The sequence below is a fragment of the Lissotriton helveticus genome, chromosome 5_1, assembly GCF_964261635.1.
Source record: "Lissotriton helveticus chromosome 5_1, aLisHel1.1, whole genome shotgun sequence".
In the NCBI taxonomy this organism is placed as follows: Eukaryota; Metazoa; Chordata; class Amphibia; order Caudata; family Salamandridae; genus Lissotriton; species Lissotriton helveticus.
In genome coordinates, this window is record NC_136065.1 from 1,928,093,657 (window position 1) to 1,928,111,531 (window position 17,875).

The window sequence follows — 17,875 nt, forward strand, 5'->3', positions numbered from 1 at the left end:
GATGACATTCTTGGTGTCAGACTAAGTTTTCACGCAGATTTAGAAATCAACATTTTTAATGTTTATGCCAGGGGGCTTCAAGGTGGCAAGAAATCGGAAGTTGTAGCTAAACTTGATACATTACTACAGGCTTCCCCAAACAACATTAAGTCATGTATTGCTGGGGACTTCAATACCACTTTTGAACCCCTTGGTTTGGACGATATCCATTTGACAGAGGAGGAGGACGCTAGATGGGGAGTTCCCCAACTCAGTAACAAACCTATAAAAAAATGGACTGAGGCTGCTATTCAGTTAAAGGGCTTTTGTCTAGAAAATGAACTGAGAGCTGCCAACGGGCGCACACTCTCAGATAAAATGGGGAAGGAAACTTTTGACAATGGTGCTAGGGCAAGCAACATTGACTACTTACTTGTCCCTCTCAACATGTGGTCAACTCTCCTCGATATGGAAGTTGTGTCACGTATTGAAAGCGACCATAACCCTCTGTGTGCAAAGTTTAACCTGGGTATTCACATAGGGGAGGAAGCTCATCAGGGGCATCGCTACTCGGATTTAGCTATGGCAAATGATGAGCGACACCTTAAATGGTGTCAAGTCGCTGAACATCAGGAAATAATTAGTTTTATCGAGGGAGACCTGGAAGGGGCCCTAAAGGCAATGGAGGATGTTATATTGAATGGTTCTCCCCTTACCTTTTATTAGAGATACACAATAGGCTCTTTACTACCAGTGGAGCTATTGAAAATTTATAACGCTAAATGCCAGGCTATTGCACTATATGGTGCGGGAGTCTGGGGATACACCGACACTAGCTCCACCCAGAAGGCTGAAAATGTTTTTCTTAGATTTCTCCTAGCCACCCCAAAAGGAACCTCAATTTATGCCATGCACCTGGAATTAGGAATACCCTATATAGAGGATTTAATTAAAATCAAACCAGTGATGCTGTGGCGGCGCATCTGGACATCTGATAAAAATGCGCTGACCCAGTCCATCATTGCTGACTCTATGGCCCTCGACAAATCCGCTAAAGTAAAATGGCTTTCCTATGTAAGAGATTTTTTCAAAGATCTAGGGCTAGAGAACCACTTCCATGAACCAGAATCTATAAGGGACATCTCGAAGAGAGATCTCAAACAATTAGCATTAAGACACTTGGAGTCTATGGCATTCATCCGTATCTGACACTCCAAATTTCAACATATGAGAGAATGTTAATAACCAGATTTAGGTTAAACACTTTTTTTAGATTGGTTACGTTCCCATTGAAAAACTCTTGGGAAGTTATTTTGCCACCTTGTCCGTGTGACGGACTATCAATACAATCCAATCTACATGTGATCATGCTTTGTAAATACCATCATTCGCATAGAAAAATCTGGTTACTACCAATATTGAGGAGCTGGGGACTGAGACAATGCAGGCCCGCTTTTCTTAGACTCCAAATGCTGGAAACTGAAAGTGTCTGTTATTTTGTGAGCAACTTTTTAAAATGCATCATGAAGCACAGGAGAAATTTATAAATGCCCTCACTTACGATATTCTGAGTTGATTTCTGATGAAATTATGATAACTAATTCTTTTTATTATTATCGCTTTTTGGTATGATTTTAATGAAACTGTGTGTTTTTCTTGTCTTACTTATGTAAAAATGTAACGTATTAATTGTCTCTTTTATGGTTTTTCCGCTGTGAATAAGCCGAATAAAGAAGTTATTATTATTACTAAACTGAAGACATACTTCTGTAAACCTGGTTTAGGAAAAAGAAGATCTGCAGTCAAAAAACCATAGAGCTGGTATAATAGCTCCTGTCGCCAAGCTAGGAGGGATTTGGGTTTAGCTTTAAAGTCTAAAGACATGGGTGCAGTTAGACTGGCTCGTGCGAACTACAGGCACAAGCAACTTGTTGCTAAGAGGGACTGGGAAGAGGGCCTGTGGCAGGATCTCAAAGTGGCATGCTCTGCAAAGAATCCCAAACTTTTTTGGGAAATTTTCAAATGGGACAGGGGAGGACATCGAGAGAGCCCTCATAATAATGTTGATCGTAATTCTTGGGTCGATTATTTCAAGCCCCAGTACGCTGCTAGTGCCAATGGTAATAGCGATGGAGCCTATCTCCATATTGTGTACAAGGAACCTATTTTTTCCTTGAATGATGTGGATAAGGTATTGGACCAAGTCACTGAGGGTCGTGCTACCGGTATGGATTGTGTCCCCGCAGATTTATTCTTGAATAACAGAGGGCGCTGGCGATTTTACATCTTGTATGTGGCAAACGCCATAGCCCAAGGGATGGAGGTGCCCATCTCATGGAAAGGGGCAGAAATTGTGCCGGTGTATAAAAAGGGTGATAAGTCACTTGCGGCCAATTATAGACCAATAAGTCTAATTGACTGCTTACAAAAAATCATGGGACGGCTGGTTTTGGGCAGAATTCAGACCTGGATGGATAATGACAATATTTTAAGTCACCTCCAGGCTGGTTTCCGCCCAAAAACAAGTACCATAGACCAGGTCTTTCGGTTCATCATGTTATATTGGCGTACCGTGGTCCTGGAAAAGGGCACTTTGTATGCCGTTTTTGTTGACTTAAAAGCGGCTTTCGACCTGGTCCCTCGTTATACTCTTTGGAAAGTTTTAGCGGATCTGGGGATGGCAACTGAATTGTTGAGCTTGATTGTCCGCTTGCATGAGGATACCTTCGCTCGGGTAAGGTGGGGTTCCCAGGGGGAGGTTACCGTGCCCTTTCCGGTGGAGCGTGGAGTGAGGCAGGGTTGCGTTATGGCACCCACCTTATTCTCGCTCTTCGTGAATGGGGTTGCGGATTTCCTCTCCCTGGTTCCGACCGATGCCCCTGTGATGTCTGGTGAGCGGGTCCCGATCCTCATGTTCGCGGACGACACTCTCATCATTTCAAAGACCCCGAGTGGACTCCAGCAAGCCCTGAAGCGGTTTGAAGAATTCTGTTTGAATAGGGGCCTAGAAATAAATACGACAAAAACTAAGTATATGGTCCTTACTGGCCGCAAAACGTGCGGGTCAAACAGACCTTTTAGAGGGCTGATTAATATGAATGGCTCCCCTCTGGAGCGGGTAGATGCCTTCACCTACCTGGGAGTTACCCTTCAGAAACACCTGGGGTGGTCTAGCCAACTGGACATTGCGGTCCTAAGACTCCGTCAGCAGGCAGGCATCTTTTTGAAAAAATTTACCTCCTCAACAACTAAGCCCATTAGCCCCTTATTGGAGGTATACAGGATGAAGGCCTTAGGTTCGGCCCTATATGGAGCCGAACTCTGGGGTTTCGAAGACCTTAGGAAGTTAACGCTAGTTGAAAATGAATTCCTCCGAAAAGCCACTAGCGTTCCTATAAGTACCCCGTTAATACCCCTAATGTGGGATCTTGGAAAAAAGGCGGTCCAGGATCTTGCCCTGTTGCGTCCAGTCCTTTACTGGCGCCGTTTATGGACAACAGAAGAATTACAGCATTATGCCCAGGGTTTAAGGGAAATAATGTCTAAGGACACGGGCCAAAGAATACATTGGCTTAAAAACATCAGGTCAATACTCCTCAAATTAGGAATGAGGGACTTATGGGAGGACCCGGAAAACGCTCAGTTTCCCTCTAAAAAATTGTTAAAAGAAAAATATTGGGAGATGGTGGTCACAGAAATAAGAGGGTCTTTCCGCTCATTTAACTGGTCGTTTCATGGACATTAAAGCCCAACCAAAACTGGAACAATACTGGGATATCATTGGTAAACAACAAGATCGCAAGCTCTATTTCCAGCTTAGGGTAGGATCACTCCCAGTAAGATCCTTTACGGTTAAATGGGTAGATAAAAGTGGAAACGACAGATGTCCCAACTGTGGGGAGGACCAAGAGTCAATAAGTCACCTTTTATTTTTTTGTCCCCTGTACACCGCCCCCAGAACGAGGTGGATCAAGCCATTATGTAAACTGCTTGGGATACACAGACATGCTGAGGCCCTGAGAATTTTAACCACAGACCCGACGCCTAGAATTGCTGTTGCAGTGGCTAAATTCTTGAAATGGGCTTGGGTAATCCGCACAAAATATACAGCGGTAACTATGTGAAGATTAAGCTATATTTGTCCATGTATACTGGGGCTAATCCCGTGAATTTTTGTGCAATACTCCTCTGGATAAATGTATGTTGATGAATTTGTTTTATCCCTTTTTAAACTGTAATTCGGCATAGTCTACTTAGTTTAATACTTTTTAAAAATATTTATTGTATGGATTTTTTATGACTTTTTAATTAGTATTTGTGTAAATATATGTATGTACACTTTTATGACTCAATTGTCGAATAAAGTTTGTTACCGATTGTCTGTTGGTACCATGTATATGTTAATAGGTTTAGTAATTTGTAATGATTGAATATATTCAAACAGCATTTACACATATCAGGCTAGTATGGTGCTTGAGTACTTACCCAGAAGCCACATGTTGCCAAATCCTCCCACTGCCAGCCCCGGTAAGAGGAGACCTATGGAATATGTAGTCACGTGAACTGCCTGGGAAAAAACAAGTTACTTACCTCTACACTGTGGTTCTTCGTTAATAATATTTTTCATAGATCTACATGCTTGCATCTTCCCCGCTTTCATGGTGAAAGTCTCATGGTAATAGTAATAAAAGCAGTGCTAACACATAAGCATTGGGAATCCCACTGAGAACTACAGACATTGCTAGCCAATTCACATTGTGTTAATACATCCAAAGTTCAACCAATCAAAGTAGAGTCCCTGATGCACTCATCCTCTGCAGAGCCACCATACCTCCGATTTTGAGCACAACTGCCAATTAAAGAAAATAAGAGGTATAAAAAGTGGTGAGCCTTAACGGAGAGGAGGGAAGATCGCATGTGAATCTATGAAAGATATTAATACCGGAGAACCCCAGTGTACAAGTAAGCAACTTGTTTTTTTCTCCATTATTGCTTCCTTCATAGATTCATGTGCTTGTCATTCAGACTAGTAAGCAGTACCATAATAAAAAAAATGACGATGGGTAAAGCTAACCATCCCACCATGAAAGAAACTAAATTTAAGATCACTCCCAATAGCATGAATACACTATAAAGATGTGAAACGCATTACATAACATAATCGAAACATACTTATGCAAAAACCACCAGACTCATACCATGTATGAATATTATCAAAAACTTTGTGTACCTTAATGAAACAGGCGACATAACACTGCCTGCCCAACCACGACATCTGCCTTTTTCAAGGAATCCAGACAAAATGCATTATGGAAGAGTGGGCATTAGCCCAAGTCACTGCCCTGCAGGTGTCTGTCAGCGGTACACCTGCAAACAGGGCTGATCCTAATCCTCTGGCAAGTTTAATGTCCCAAACTCATTGTTGTGAGGAGCCAAGCCAACAAGCTGAGCGAATGTATCTATGGATATACTACCTGACCCTCATTCAAGGACAGAAGCTCTTTGTCTTTTGGAATATGCAGACACTCTGACAAGAGAAGAATCTCTGTGAACCAGTACTGCCTTGGCCATTCTGGAGCTATGCGAATGAGGCGGCACAGTACCTGTTTCATTGTTTTAATGAATTTGGGAATCAGCAGAAACGGTGGAAAAGAGTAAGCAAACATTCCCGTCCAAGTCAGCTGGAATGCAGTTCCCAAGACTCCTTCAGTGGAAACCGGCTGGCATACATCCTGTATTTTTTTACAAAGGTGGTGAAGAGATCCAGATTTGGGGTACCTCATTGATGGAATATTTGCAGTAACTGACGCAGATTCAGGTCCCACTTGTGGTACTGTTTCCTTGTTCTGCTTAAGGAATTCGCCCATTCGTTCTCCACTGCAGTAACATGTTCCACTCTTGGAGATATGTTGTGGTCGATTAACCATTACCAAATTTGTTGAGCTTGAGCGGACAAGATCTGTGATCTCGTTCCTCCTTGTTTGTTGAGATATAACATCGCTGTGGTATTGTCTGTTCTTACCAATACCGAGGAATTGTACAGTCTGGGAAGTAAAGGCTTGAGGCCCAGGAAAACCGCTTTCAATGCCAGAAGATTTATGTGTGACAAAATCTCCTGCACAGACCATTTTCAATGTATCTCCAAGTCCACCAAATGGAGTGGAGGACATCTAACAGCAGGACATACCACAGCAGAGTGATCTAAAGAGACAACATTGTAAAAGAAGAAAATGATGATGCCACCTCATTTCCCATTAAGAGCCTTGTTTATATCTGCTGACGTCTCCGGAATTGCCTGCTATGTCAAACAGGAGGAGCCTTGCTATGCTATCAGTTTATATTGATTGCTGTTCTTTAATTCATTTATTTCAAGGATTTATTGCTACATCGCCCTACCGTTGTATCACTGTACTTACAGCCTTGGTCACTCTACTCAAAAACCCAATCACACCACCAGAGAGAGCACATTCCCCGACTTCCTCCCTTCCCCGCACCACCATAAAGATCAGTAGCCGCGTATCAGGTCACTTCCTGTAGACATAATTACCTGGCGGTCCATTTCGGTGATCTGTATTAGAAATCCAATATGTAGTATGATATCCTGATTCATACATCATTTCTTTCCAATTAGTTTGGATGGCATTACTAATGAATAGACCACCAAAATTATTATAGGAATGATTCTCTTTATCTTCTATATAACAACAAGGTAGCCATATAGCTCCTCATTATTAAAAGAAATACTATCCCTTGAATTATATTAGAAGCAAAGTTTTTGCAAAAGACTTTTAAAAGTGATTATAAGTCTTTAGAAAGCTGGATTATTTCTAGGAAGGAGAAAGAGACAGAAGTTGAGCGGTTGACAATCGGTCAATCTCACTTTTTCCTCGCAGCGTTTTCAGATTTGTGCTGTGCTGCGGGGGTGCACCGTTTCCTTTGGCAGCCGCCTCGCAGTGTCCCAGAGTTGTGTGTTCTGGTTCACTTCCCCACAGATAACAAAGCAGAGGGTCCCTTGGATAAGGCAGCCTGCTCTGTGGTTTGCCAGTACTTTGCAACCAGTACTTTTCATTTGTGGTCAAACGGATTACCACTTCGGTGCTATATACATGAAACAGCTCAATATTATTCTTTGAACTGGATGAACAGCATACTTTCAGGTAGGAAGTCGACTTCAGTACTGTAAGACTCTCACCTATTTTTTTGCAGGAACTCATGGATCTGAAGTAAGGTCCTCAACTTCTCCAATTCACCACTTGCAACCGACAATATAGTCACGGCCAGGTAGCCATGGTAATCCGGGAAAGAAGGGAAACAAAACAAGGAATAAAAGGAAAGAAATACAATTCGTTCTTCAACACCACAGGACCCGTCTGGATGGTGGTAAGCTGTAAATAGGAAAAGGTTGGCACATTAAAGGAGTGAAATAAATATCAATTGGTCTTTTATATATTTGACTTTATCTTGAATCACTACCTTAACGTTGCCCCTCTTCTATGTGTATTGATGGTTGCCGCTGCAATGTTTAGGACAATCTCTGGTGCTAGGAACAAAACAGGATATGATAAATACAATGACCTTTTTTCTTAAAAATAAGCTGATAGTATGTGTAAGCCTGGGTGTGGATATACCTATTTCTAGTGTAGCACGCTGAAAACAATCCCAAGTAAATGTTAAGTGAACATAACAGTTAAAAGACATTTTCCTTAAATGCAGGTACTGAATTACTTATGATGCTTTTTTCTTTAGGCTCCAGAAACAAGAAAAGAGCGGGTCCCCACAGTGCAGGAGTACTGGATTAGGTGAGTAATACAGGGAAAAATAGCATAAATAATTTGGCAGCGCCGAAGAGCTGTTACCGTGTAAACCAGAAGTAATTCTGAATTAAATGTATTCTTCTCCTTGAAATGCAGGTCAGACTAGCTTGAAGATCCAGGAATGCCGAGAAGAAATGCCAGGACGAGAGGAGGCCCGCAAATATCAGGACGGAAGAGGGCTCACAGAAAACAGGACGAGAGAAGCCGTCACAAGCCAAGACAACGCACCCACACCAGCTGGGTAGTCGCGCGATGAGCATAACCCCGGAAGAACAACAGGGAAATCAACGGCCATCCGAAACAAGAACGCGAAGCGTTTGCCGCTTGCGGAAGGCCGGATTTTGAATCACTCAACCTGTCCTGTGCATGCGCAAAAGAAAACCAGCGGCCATTTGGTAGTTCCTTATTCGCGTGCGCCCATCCTCGCGCACGCCCGACAGTATTATATGGGAACTACCGATTCGGTAATGATTTCCCATTCATTCCTATGGGCCTGGAGGCCCATAGGAATGAATGGGAATTACCGAATCGGTATTTACCGATTCGGTAATGGGGGAACACATTCAAGGGTGGCAGGGTGTCACATTGACACCCTGTTGCACCCCTGAATAGTGCATGGGTGCACATGTGGCACACATACATGCCCCAAGGGCATGTATGTCTGCCACATGGCACTTTTGAAAAAGGCACAGCTTTGCTTTTTCAAAGGTTTTTGATATTTACCACCAACTTTTATTTGGTGGTAAAAACCGAATCCTTAATCATGCGATGCACTCATTTGAGTGCTCCCTACATTTCAGATTCGGTAATTTACCGATACGGTATTTTAAGGAATTGGTAATTTACTGATTCCTTAAATTTCCGATTCGGTAAATTACTGAATCTGAAATGTAGCCACCTACAACTCAATAGCCTAATACCGGTCGGTAACGGCCGAAATTCGGTAATTTCGACTATTACCGACCGGTATTGGGCTACCTACATCTGGCCCAAAGTCTCCTTTTTAGGTCGAGCTGGAAAAAGCATGCGAAGCATGCGGTCCAAACTCGACAACTAATGTTACTGACTTCTGGGAATGTGAGACACGAGTCGACCACGCGCTTTTTCTGCCTCGGATTTGTCGTTGTGAGCGCGCTTTGGCTGCTGTCTGCTTGCTGTGTGGGCGCGCTTCCGCTTTCGGTTAGGCCAAAATTCCCATTGCAATGCGCGCTTCATCTTGATCCTCCTGGGCCATGGTCGGCCAGGGCAACAGCACGTACGGAGCCACCCCCACAGCCCCCTTTTAAACTTACCGGGCCAATCTCGGGGGACTCCGCTCTCAGCACGCGGCAGGGGCAGGCACCGGGCATGTGCCTCGTGTCCCCTCCGCAGAGTTCACGCTGCGGCTCTTGCCAGCTCCTTTCCCGGGGCTCCCTGTTGGTCAAGGGAGCCCGCAACACTTGCGCAGACTCCTGCTGGCAGCCCCGGGGCTCTCCACCGCTCACAGGAGCCCCGGGCCGCGAGACGCATTCACTCCGCCTGCCTCCTTTTCCGGTCCGGACGCGGCCCCGCCCCCGTCACAGGCGACCTTGCCTGACTTCCAGGGCGGCCGCGGCGGGATTCCGGGGGCATTTTCTGCCACACAAACCTTTTTTTGTAATTTCTTATTTCAGAGTAAAGGCAGCGCCTCATCAGCCGGTGGATTTCAGGATCCTGATGAGAAATGCTGAGCTTTGACAGCTAGTGATGGGAGGACAGGTCTGCACCCACACGGCGAGGCACACGCCTTAGGGCTTGGAAAGATGTCTCACAGGTTAGAGACCATGGAAAGTGAGAGTGCCTTCCTCGGAGGCTGGGGGATCATCGCCAGTGAGGCCGAACGAGCTGTCAGTCTCCAGGGGCCATCCCCAGAAGCAGAGGGCCGTAAAACACATGCAGGAATTTAGGAACTACAAGTTGTGTTTGCACACGAGTGGATTAGAGTGAGTGCATGGATTGGAGTCTTTATTCATATAATTGCGCTGGATTCTGTATTGCCGTTTCTAAGCGCTGTAACTGGTAATAATATTAGCAACCTTAATAGTCCTCAGTATTAGAGCCTCGGAACGATAACAGGCTGAGCGCCCTTGCTGAGATTTCATCTAGTGATCTGAAAATATCAATGAGAAGCGTTCATCTCGCTGAGCCATCCAGCCAGCCTCTGTGTTTGAATTGCCTATGTGTGTACCAGGGGACAAGTCCTAAAACAAGCATTTGCAATGCAATAGGTATCGCATTTACGCGAGTTTGACCTATTGGCATTGTAAATGACAATGTTTTAAAAACCAAAACATAAATAAAAGGCAATGTCATTTACAAGACCAATAGCTCAAATCCACGTTAATGCGAGACCTATTGCATTGCAAATGCTTGTTGAATCATAGAGGTTACCCGGGACCAAAAGGATAAATGGTCCGAGAATGGTGCATAAACCACTCCGAGATTTAGTGGACACCCATTGAGGGCCCCCCACAAGCAGAAACCAGCTGTCTGTGTCCATATGCTTTCTGTCCACCCTAAGTGGTGTCCCCCCCCTCCCCAATCCATACTGCCACTTCCTGGGAGTAGGACGAACAACATGTGCCAAACACTTGACTGCTCCATTTGGACTTCTGACCACCCTAAGTGGTGTCCCACCTCTCCCCAATCCATACTGCCACTCTCTGGGAGTAGGACGAACAACCTGTGCCAAACACTTGACTGCTCCATTTGGACTTCAGTTTAGTCACCTCGGCATCCAACAAGTGCATATCCTGGAGTAAGGCGATATGTATCCTCCAGTAGAGCACGGCAGCATGTACTTTATAACATTTATGCACAGAGTTTATGCCCTGAATATTCCATGTAATAAAACTATAGGTGTCAACAGGCATGATGCGAAAAGGAATAGAGAGATGTTATTGCCTGTCAGGAGACAGGCACCCTGAGCAATACGGAAGAACCTAAGGCAGGATTAAAACCTAACAAGCAGAAAAGTGAGTGTTCAAGAGGGCACCAGCTTTACCCCAAATGAATGCAAAATGCATCCATAGGACGGCTAACTTTGCGACCGTCCAAAAACATGGAATGACACAAACAATGGAAAGGAAAATTCAAAGGCCCCAACAGGGGGACAGGGAAGAGCACAAAAAACCTTCATTATATCATAATATCTAGTAACCTGGCTGAGTAAGCAGAGGGACGTGGCAATAGTGCCAGGGTGCCCCTAGCTTCCGCAGATGGGGCAAGGCAACAAATCATATTAGGTCTGGAGATCGCCGGGACACTGTCACTACGCCGGGACACTCTGCAGAGTAGCTGAGCGCTCTATAAATCACAGTCTAACATAACATATACCCAAAGTAAACAACAAATCAAAAGTGTCACTTCACCTGGAGCCATTATAGGTTAAACATCATAGAAGGCAAAAGACTGAGAAATAAAGTCCCAGAAAAGCAGTTAAAAGTAAGGCGCAGTAGATCTCAAGGTTATGCCAGGTCCTCAATAGATTGAGCCATGAAAACCGGGGAGCAGGTGTATCAGAGGTAGAGCTGTCAGATGGCTTGTTGTCCCCAGATATGTTCGAGTCAGACATAAGCAGGTGCAGCGTCAGCAGGAGGTCCTGGAGGGATCCCGAAGCCCTAACAGCACTGCGCTGCTCCTGCCTGCACTGTGCAATAGTGGGTGTTCCCCTCTTTGGTTGTTTGCAGCTCAGCCCACGTACGGTGGGCCCGATTTACAGAACTAATTTAAGACAAAATCCTATACTTACTACTTTTAGTATTCACAGAAGTTAGGATTTTGTCTTAAGTTTGTATTAAGACAGACTTAAGACAGACTTAAGTTAGGATTCCGTCTTAAGTTTGTCTTAAGTCTGTCTTAAGTTTGTCTTAAGACAAACTTAAGACAAAATCCTAACTTCTGTGAATACCAAAAGTAGTAAGTTTAGGATTGTGTCTTAAGTTAGTTCTGTGAATCGGGCCCGGTGTCATTTATTTGAACCATCCTTGGCACTGATGAGGGTGGTGAGGGCGAACGACTACGGGACCGCCTGATGTACAACTGTACTCAGTTCCGGGGCTCCTCCGGTCATGTTTGGGAATCTCTTTCCTCCCTGGTCCCCGGAGTGGTGGCCGGATAACCTCAGCCCCCCTCCTACACCTGCGACCAAAGCCAAAAACCTGGGAGTTATCATAGATGATAAGTTGAGTCTTAAACCTCAAGTATCTAAAGTGGTGTCATCAGCATATTTTATGTTAAAAATGTTAAGGAAAATATGTCCTTTTATTCCTCTAAAATCAAGAAAGACGGTGGTGACTTTGCTGGTCTTACCCAAACTAGACTACTGCAATGCCCTATATATCAATATTCAATCTACTCTACTCAGAAAACAGTACAAAACACCGCTGTAAGACTTGTACTGGACATACCTAAATACCAGTCGGTTAGAATAGGGATTCAGGACCTTCACTGGTTGCCAGTTGCCCAAAGGGTTACATTTAAAGCTGTGTGCATAGCTCACAAAGCCCTCCATAAAGAAGGCCCAAAATTCTTATGGGATCTTCTTAAATGGTATATCCCTAACAGATCCTTGAGATCTGCAAACTCACACCTGATGCCTACGGCCAGAATAAGAAAGCTGAATTGGGGAGGTAGGAGCTTCAGCTTTAACACCTCAAAGGAATGGAACTCTCTCCCACGATATTTGAGGGAAATTCCTACGCTCCTGGAGTTTAGAAAGCAATAGAAGACATGGCTCCTCTAGCACTATTGGTCTGAAGCATAGTAAGGAGTACCACAAGGGCCAAGATAACTACAGGTATACGCGCGCTATACAGTTGATAATAACATAACATAACATATGTCAGCAAGGGACCAATACAGTTCATAGGAAGAAATGATCAGCATTCAACAATATAGGAGATTGACGGAGCGATGGTGCCGACTGATCCATGGATACTTCAAGAATCATATTAAAGTCACCCCCGTGACCCATGGCGCATTTAGTCAGTAAGCCATAACAGAGGTTACCCGGGACCAAAAGGATAAATGGTCTGATGTATGGTGCATAAACCGCTCCGAGATTTAGTGGACATTCATTGAGGGCCCCCCCACAAGCAGAAACCAGCTGTCTGTGTCCATATACTTTCTGTCCACCCTAAGTAGTGTCCCCGCCTCCCCAATCCATACTGCCATTCTCTGGGAGTAGGACGAACAACCTGTGCCAAACACTTGACTGCTCCATTTGGATTCAGTTTAGTCACCTCGGCATCCAACAAGTGCATATCCTGGAGTAAGGCGATATGTATCCTCCAGTAGAGCACGGCAGCATGTACTTTATAACATTTATGCACAGAGTTTATGCCCTGAATATTCCATGTAATAAAACTATAGGTGTCAACAGGCATGATGCGAAAAGGAATAGAGAGATGTTATTGCCTGTCAGGAGACAGGCACCCTGAGCAATGCGGAAGAACCTAAGGCGGGATTAAAACCTAACAAGCAGAAAAGTGAGGGTTGAAGAGGGCACCAGCTTTACCCCAAATGAATGCAAAATGCATTCATAGGACGGCTAACTTTGCAACCGTCCAAAAACATGGAATGACACAAACAATGAAAAGGAAAATTCAAAGGCCCCAACAGGGGGCAGGGGAAGAGCACAAAAAACCATCATTATATCATAATATCTAGTAACCTGGCTAAGTAAGCAGAGGGACGCGGCAACAGTGCCAGGGTGCCCCTAGCCTCCGCAGATGGGGCCAGGCAACAAATCATATTAGGTCCGGAGATCGCCGGGACACTGTCACAGCGCCGGGACACTCTGTCGCAGGGTTTCCGTTCTCCCACAGAACTGTGCATAGAGATTTGGAACCTCAGTGAATTAGGGTGACCCAAAACTCACCTCAGTACCCAAAACCCCTTACCAGGCTAGCTACAGTGTCTCATTGGTCATAACAAACTCCCAATGTTTAGACAAACCAGAACATGAACTTACAATACCTCAGGTTACGTGGAACACATGAGCACTCTTTCGTTATACAATCATTTCAAACCAGAACGTGGAGTAAATGAGGACACGTGCACATTTGAAATATTTATTTACTAATGCCGTTTTCTCAAACGCAGTATCTTAGATAATACAAGGAAACATATTATCAGAAGCAAAGTTATCAGCATAGTTACTAGTCCATAGAAAGCAAAAGGTGACAGCATGCTAACATGCTGTAATGAATAAGGGTTAAAAACACCTATTTCTCACCCTCCCTAACTAGCATATTATATTAATATCTAAGAAGGTCTCTTTGGGTTTTAGCAGGGCGGGCCCATACCTCAAGATCCTAGTATGAAGAGATCACATCTGCTTCCACCAGCTCTCTCTGCATGCGAACCGCATCAAGTGTGTATGTGTGCTCTAAGCAAAGCAATATAAAACCCGCCTGAAGCCTAAAGTTGGCAGAAGCTGCACTTATGTTATGTCTATGAAGGTGCGGAGATCAGACCTCATAACAATTCTGTATCGTGTTATTCTTGAAGCTTCAGCACTCTCTGTACAGACATAGTTTATTAAGCAAAGCTGATATCAGAGAAATAACATATTATTCTCATGTAAACCACAACGGACTTCTAGGTTGAAAGCTAAATCAACAATTAAGTGTCGTGTGCAGAAGCAGCAAAAGGAAAAGTGGCGTTTAAACATTTAATAAGCCTACGCTAACTTAACACATTATAAAGATAAACAGTAGCTATATGACACCCACCCATGATCCGAGCACGGATAAGATAAGATAAGATAAGGGCAACTTCATGAAAGCAGAGTTCAAGAACGATGAACAATGTTATAATCTTAATAAGTGATGGAAAAAACTACATGAACCAAACCAAAATTTCAAAATGTCAATACTGTGGTCAACAGCACTCAAGTCAATAGGTCTTGGAGGTGAAAAAATGCAAAGAAAAAGGTGGCATTATCATAAACCAAGAAAGTTTTCAAGGCAAGACCGAATATGCAAAATATGCAGCAACAGCCTCCAACATGAAATCACCGTCTTCATCCGAAAACAGTTCAGCCATCCAATTCAAAAGTGGGAAAGAACATACGTGCTCTTCTAGTACAGGAGCCTCTATCACCATCAGAGGACAACTCGGTGGGTTTTCAAGAAAGCTCTGTGCCAAGAAATCTTGCGCTGCTGCGAGTATGTTCCAAGGACCCATTAGTCCATGCATCAATGCCAAGGCCATAATCCTATCGCCAGAACAAATCAACTCGTGAGTCACGACGGGACACATCAGCTGATCAAAATCGACGTCAGGAGAAACCGTCTTGCAGAGACACAAATCAATGGCCCAGTCAAAATCACAGCTCAGGCAATGAAATACAGGCTGGACACAGGTGAAATAGGAAAATCAAAACGATAATCCAAACGCCGTGCTTAAAGTTGCAAGCGGCAGTGTGCCATAATATTCAAGCATCCTGTTGCGAAACAGTGCCAGGAGGGGCTGCGCGGCTTCTTGCACATGAAGGGCATCCATATTTAAAGAAACAAAAAATCACCAGAACGCCTGCCGCTAGTGCCAGTAAAACCGGGAATCTACCAAACAGACTTGAAAAAATGGAATGAAAGAAAGCAGGAATGACTCCAAATATCTTCTCAAATGAAGTCACGAGACCGCTGCTAACTATTTTAAAAAAGTGCGCCAGCCCCGTCGTCGAGGAAGCGTTAAAGATAGAATGAACCAGTTCGCTGAAATGCAACGGTAAATCAGTATTTAAAAGGGCCTGAACCTCTGTACGGGTGTTAGCTATGTGAAGCACGAATGTTTCTCGAGCAGAACTCAAGGCCACTTCTTTTTGGGACAATAGAGCTCTTATTCTGCTCATGCCATTGAACTCCGCTTTCAAGGTTGGGATGCGCGGCCAGATGGAAACATCGCCGTTCCCATGCGTGGGTGGGTATAGCACATTTTTGCAGCAAACTACACATTCAGTGACTGTCACCACATAAGCAACACCTTTAATTAACCCGCAACAATCATCATTATTTAAAAGTAAATAACTTTCGTTCCCCAGTAAGGTAAAAGTCGGGATGATTGCTGGAACCGGAGTCCCTTTTAAAACACAGGCTAAGTTTGGCCGGTCCTGGTTACAAGAACCGTGCAATTGTATGTGTCTACACATTAATGAGTGATCTGGTGTTTCTGTACACTCTTCCCCATTCAGATAAACCTCCTGTCCGTCTTTCAAACACCTATAAGTGAAAGGAAGGGACCAGACTTCACGGAGAAACGAACTACCTAACGGTTCATAGCGACCTATGGCAACATATCGCATACAATTAGTAAATTTATACAAAGCAAAAGGTAATGTTATCAAACCGTGGATAAGCCACGTTGCAGCAGTGGCCTCTGCCACAGAAAAAGGCAAGGACTCTAATCTCTCAATATGTAACATCGAAAAGGAAGCATCTCGCATGGAAAGCAAGCGCTGCTTGTCAGTTAAATTAAAGGGGGCAAAGAGAGAGGAGACATTCATGTAGGTCCATGGCACCTTGCCAGACTTAAGTGTTTGTAGGGTCCACGCAAATTGCATGATGGAACGCAATTGATTTTGACCATGGTACAATACAGATACTTCATCCTGCACAATATCCACCACAGAAGACACAATATTATCTAACGTGTAAATGCGGGAAGAAAGCATGTTAATACTATTGTCTACTACTGCAAGCACTTTTTCTAGATTAGCCTGATCTATAGCTCTAAGGCGTGTCGCCGCCTCAATCTGTGATGTCTTCCAGATTTCATTGTAAATAGCATATATCCACCTTTTTGACCTACCACTAGCCGGGCCTTTTATGAAATCATTTAAATCTACATCATCATGTAGCTTCGCAAGATGCAATTTAACTGCAGACAATTTAGAATGTTTCAGCCAATTTTGACATAATTTGCCCACTGAGTATGTCGTGACAGAATGTTCAGTTTCAAAACGTGGATCAGGTCTGACCTGTGTAAAGCCATCAGACAAACGCAGAAAACGGTGCTGGCATGAATCAGCACTTCTGTGCCACATCAGCCAACCTTTTGGATCCATACTGGATATGTTAAAGGATGAATTCAGCAATAGGGTCTGTAAGTCCCTAATCGGTAACTGAGTATAATTACTCCAGCCAGAATATTCCTCTAACTCAGGGATGGTTGGAGTATTCAACTTTTTAGAAGTAGCCAATCCAAAGCATGTTGTCTGTGAAATAGAGGAATTCAAAAACAACATTTGATTCGGGATGAGACAAGCATGGTGCAAAGACTCTGTGCCTTGTACCTGCCAGCTTTTAGAACCCCAAACTGATTTTAGGTCAATAGTTTCCTTCCACAATTCATAGCCGCCAACAGCCAGCTGATCAAGAAAGGACTTTGAGTACAATAATTTGGTATCGGTAAGTCTAACCTTGGACATAGGCTTCTGTGCCCTTTTGAAATAAAAGGACTCGGGATTAGACTGATTGAAGTCAGTAAAATAAGTGTACTTTTTCAAAAAAGTACTTGAACTGCCTTGTTTAGGAGCGGGGCAATGCTCCCATTGTGTATAATTAACAGCATTCCTTCTAGAAGTAGTTTTATGTAAGAAGTGATTGCCAAAATGTTGAAAGCAAAACAAATCACCATAATTAGCAGATTCTAAGTACAAATCTTCCGTATCAAAGGCAGCATAGTATTTTAAATCAGAAAACAAAGACTCTACGGCCTGAACATCCTAATCATCAGAACGTATGTTTTGTTTCACTACATCCCCCATATTAACTCTAAGTACATTAGGGACATTAACAACCTCAGTAGGGCCATGAATTTGAAATCTAACAGCATCCCACACTATCCCATCAAGGACAGGCCAAGCAGTGATGTTAACAAATGTCAAGTCTCTCTTCAGTCTGTGTGCAGAATGTGATGAGGAAAGGGGGGCCAAAGTTTCATTTAGATGTCGAATGCATGTTCTTTCCTCGACATAGTGTCCATTTACAATCCGGAAAAAATAAAACACAAACCCAATTGACATAAAAAGGTAAATTGAAAAAAGCACCAGCCAAATA

At 43.7% G+C, this 17,875-nt stretch overlaps 1 protein-coding gene across 3 annotated transcripts in view; it reads right to left on the reverse strand.

The window, feature by feature from the left end:
- IGF2BP1 (insulin like growth factor 2 mRNA binding protein 1) overlaps window positions 1-17,875 on the reverse strand; it is a 1,614,238-nt gene that overhangs the window by 858,004 nt on the left and 738,359 nt on the right. For all 3 annotated transcript variants that reach the window (XM_078645534.1, XM_078645532.1, XM_078645535.1), the window contains 2 exons: window positions 7,453-7,519; window positions 7,172-7,364 (listed from right to left, as the gene is read on the reverse strand). In XM_078645534.1, the coding sequence (XP_078501660.1) occupies window positions 7,172-7,193 (22 nt within the window). In that variant the 5' untranslated portion in view covers window positions 7,194-7,364; window positions 7,453-7,519. The remainder of the gene's footprint in view (window positions 1-7,171; window positions 7,365-7,452; window positions 7,520-17,875) is intronic.